Genomic DNA, 4,468 nt, shown 5'->3' on the forward strand with positions numbered 1-4,468 from the left:
CCTCACATCACCTCCCCCCTCACATTCCCTTCTCTTTCCATCTCTCCGTAGTCACATATCTTCTACCCTTTCTTTCCTTTCCCCATCATTCCTCCCTCTTAAGCCCCTTCTCTCACTCCCACATCCCCTCTGCCCCACTCACATCTCTCCCACACGGTCCTTCTCATACTTCCCATCATATCTTCTCCTCACATTCCCCTTTTCCTCCCTCATCCTTTTATATTTTATCTTCTCCCATCCCCTCACATCCCATCTTCTCCCGTCACATCACGTTTCCTCACATCCTTTCTCTCTCATCCTCCACAGCTCATTCCCTCTCATTTTCCTTCCTTTCTTCCACTTTCATCCCTTACTGTCACCCTCACATCCCCTGTCTACACTCACACCTTCTCCTCCACAGTCCCTGAGATCGAGGAGGCAATTGGGCTAAGCGAGAACGCCTTTATGGAGAGGTACGGGTTCCCCAAGCCTATGCCGGAGGACAAGAACGTGGTGCTGACGTGCAGGTCCGGCAGAAGGATACGAGTGGCCTGGGACCTGCTGGAGCCTTATGGGTACTGCGACGTCAGGTGAGGACGATGGGGCGTGGCTAGGCGTGGCTGGTGGCAGGGAAGCAGGGGTGAGAAACGTGAGAGAAATGTGGGAAGGTGTGGCAAGGAGGCAGGGGCGTGAAAAGGGTAAGGAAGAGTACAGGGTGATAGGTACAGGAAGGTGTGAAGATTGAGGAGTGTAGAGTGATAGGTGTGGGAAGAACTGAGAGAGAATATAGGATGATGAGTACGGGAAGGTGTGGCAGGGAGGCAGGGGTGTGGAAAGGGTGAGGAAGAGTATGTGGCTCGTTATGGAAAGAGAGAGGAATAGGGTTAGTAGATGAGAGGGCGTGGGTAGGCGTGGCTGGATGCAGGGTAGCAGGGGCATGGAAGGAGTGAGCGGGGGCATGAGAGAGGGAATGGGTAGGCGTGGCAGGGAAGCAGGAAAGAAAGGGTGGAAATAGAGAAAGAGCGTGTGGGTTGTTATGGAAGGAGAGAAGAAAGGAAAAATGTTAATAAATAAGACAGCGTGTATAGGCGTGGCAGGGAAGCAGGGACTTGGAAGAGACAAGAAGGAGAGGGAGAGACAGATAAGAAACAGGGAAGGAAAAGGAAGAGGGTGAGGAAGAACAAAAGAATAGTCAGGAAAGGAAAAAGGCGAGAAGGAATAGAGACAGAAAAAGAAGGGGCGTGGAATGGGTGGGGAACATATGAAGAATAGCTAAGAAAGGAAAAGGCAGAGAAGGAATAGGAAAGAAAAAGAAGGGATGTGAAAAGGATGAAAAAGATTATAATGGTAGCAAGGGAAGAATTAGGTCAAGAAGGAACAGAAGGAAAAAAAAGAAACGTAGAAGGAATGAGGGAAAACATGAAAGCCAAAAAGAAACAGGGAACGAAAAGGAAGGAGCGTAGAAGGGATGAAGAGCAGAAAGACAGGGAAAATAAAACCTAAGAAGAAACAAGGAAGGAAAAGGAAGGAATGAGGAAGAGCATAAAGGTAAATATTTGTTTTTTCCTCATCTTACAGCATACTCTCCATTATTATTGGTAGTAGTACTTTATCAATTATTTATTTATTTCTCTCCAGGTTGTACTTCGGTTCCTACCTGGAATGGAAGAGTCGAGGCGGTCCCCTGCTGCCCGTCCCTCCTCCCCGCAGGCCCTTCTAGTTCCAAACACACCAAGCTCCTCGTCCTCTTCCTCTTCTCGTCTTCTAAACTGTATTTCATCGTCTCGGCCTCCTCATCTTCCAAAGTTTACATTCTTTTTTCCCCAAGGTTTATTATATATGTTTTTTTTTTTTTTTTTTTTTTGTCTTCCTCGTCTTCCTTCTTTCAGTTTTTATTGTTTTATTCTCCTCTTCTTCGTCTTCCAAGGTTTATTTCATAGTTTTGTTTGCTTAATCTCTCTCTCTCTCTCTCTTTCTCTCTCTCTCTCTCTCTCTCTCTCTCTTAGATCACCATTTTTATTAATATTCATTTCCTTCTTTGTCATCCCTTTGTATATTTTGTTTATTTTCAAATATGTTCCTAGCTTTGGTAATTATTCCCCTTATGCCTATTTTCTTTGCATCGCTTTCATATGCTTAGTGAAATGCAATGTTCATAGGCTTTATACATACATTTCCATTGTCCCTCACACTATCAAGTGAATCATATTTATTATCCTATCTGCACTTTTAGCGTCGGCCAGAATGCAATAGTCACCCATAAAAGTAGCTAGTTTTCTACATTCACCTGTCGCCTGGATCTCTAAACGACAGCTGGTTATTAATTTTGTTCACTCACTCTGGTATTAGGGATCAGTCAATCAATAACACCAATAATAATGACTTAATTTCGTTTTAAGGTATTAAAAGTACACAAGAAAGAATACAGCTAGGCTTAAGAATATAATGGAACTGAGTATACATTAGTTTACAATATTTTTTTTCTCTCTCTCTCTCTGTTATAAAACAAGAAAAAAATAAGTTAATTATCATTATGAATTATGACGAAGAATGATCTTAGTAAGCTGCTATACATGACACATCTTAATCATTATATCTCCTATCATTATAATAAAGTGTGTGATATACTCATGTTGAATTAATAATACCCCTGATATGATGTACTGATGCATAGTAAAGTCAGAGGAAGGATGGCACATAACAGGAAATACTACACTGAAACCAATACCAAGTCGCTGCCAAGGTCCGAACACATTAATTGCTTTGTTTATTATTAATGATTTCCAATATTACCTTGTCCTGGTTGCGTCTGGTGCCCTGTGAAGGTATTGGGGACCTCATTGTTGTACTTTTTCATTCTTCTTTTGGCTGTCAGCTTATAAGGGGACTCCGGTATGATACTTTTCATATACCCCACACATCTTTATTCTTCATTCAACATTGCAACTTGTTCTAAGTCTGTCAAGGTGAATAGATGAGTTTAAAGGACTGGAGTGTTGTATCATTGTTGTTTCTTTTCTCATACTACTCTTGCACCATAATGAACAGCCTTGACCCGTATCGTGAAGCATTTGGTGGTCTTATCAGGACTGTTTTAAGGATTATGATACGTGTTTTTCCCATTGACGGTGCACTTATATCGCGTGAGCACCATTAAAACTCTAATGACCTTTACTGGAGCGTGTTGGAAGTAACGGAGATAAGTAAATGTTCTGAGTATGGCATTACGTCATAATCACTGAGCGTATTTCTCGCTCTGCCAACGTAGCTATATGTATGATGAAGCCTTTATGCCTTTTTAACGGCAAGTTTTTATTATTTATTTACTTTTTCGTTTAGTTTTAATAGGAATCTATATTACTCATTTCATTTTTCATCTTTCATTCTTTACTAGGGTATTACTATTCGGTGCTCTGTAATCTCATAATACTAAAGGGGTTTAGTACTAGGGATGATCAAGAAAATGCATTAGTGGAAGTGCTGAGGGTATTACATATTATTTCTCTCCCCTCCTCTCCTTTTACCCCCTATCTATTTTCATTACATAATTGTTGAAGCTCCATCTATTCTTTTTATTTCCTCGTCCCCCGCACAGGAAAATAAAAATGTTTCTTTTGACACTACAACCTTGACATTATCCTTGATTGCTGAGTGAGAAGGAATCCAGTCGCATGTTACAATCTCTTAAATATTCGTCCTTTACGAAGCTCAGATGAGAGTGGCTAACTGGCTTTCATCATGACAAGTTTCCTTGTTGGATAGAGGTGCCGGAGACCATAATAACGAAATTTCTTATTGATTCCTTTATTTTATTTGTAGGGTTCTTGCACTTAGTTATAGGTACAAATGTTATAGTCCTTTACATTCTAGTCTTTCAGTACGTATCAGAGTATCGCAAACTGACTTTCATCATAACTAGTTTTCTTGGTGGCGAGACTACGCAGAGGTGCAGGAGACCATAACAACAAAATATCCCCTTAATTTCAGTGTTCTATTTGTAGGATTCTTACAATTACTTCTTGATGAGGGTTTTGTAGGTTTTTTTTTTTTTTATGTCCTTGTCTTTCAGTAACATAAGCTCAGACGAGGGTATCAAAATTCTAGTTTCCTTGCTGGCTAGAGAAGAGGTGCCGGAAACCATAATAACAAAATATCTCCTTGATTCCTTGGTTTTATTCGTAGGATTATTGGAATCGTTTCTTGAAAGAGATGTTGCGATTCATTAAATCCTCGTAATTTAGGAAAATAAGCTCAGACGAGAGAAACTATTATAATCTTAATTTCCTTGGTGGCCAGACAGGAGGTGCCGGAGACTATAATAATAAAATATCTCCTTATTTCCTTTGTTTTACTTGTAGGGTTCTCGCATTTATGTCTTTATATGGATGTTATAGTCCTTCACATCCTCGTCCTTCCGTGACACAGTATATCGCGGAGAGAGAGAGGCAATAGAGGTCTCGGGAGCACAATTAGTTGAGAGTGTTGCGCA

At 40.8% G+C, this 4,468-nt stretch overlaps 1 protein-coding gene across 1 annotated transcript in view; it reads left to right on the forward strand.

Annotated features, from left to right (window-relative positions):
• LOC135104864 (cell surface glycoprotein 1-like) overlaps positions 1–2,607 on the forward strand; it is a 33,421-nt gene extending 30,814 nt beyond the window's left edge. The window contains 2 exon segments of the mRNA XM_064012564.1: positions 401–569; positions 1,618–2,607. Coding sequence (XP_063868634.1) covers positions 401–569; positions 1,618–1,699 — 251 coding nt within the window. The 3' untranslated portion in view covers positions 1,700–2,607.
• The last annotated feature ends 1,861 nt before the right edge of the window (positions 2,608–4,468 follow it).

This window comes from Scylla paramamosain, chromosome 11, assembly GCF_035594125.1.
Source record: "Scylla paramamosain isolate STU-SP2022 chromosome 11, ASM3559412v1, whole genome shotgun sequence".
Lineage (NCBI taxonomy): Eukaryota > Metazoa > Arthropoda > Malacostraca > Decapoda > Portunidae > Scylla > Scylla paramamosain.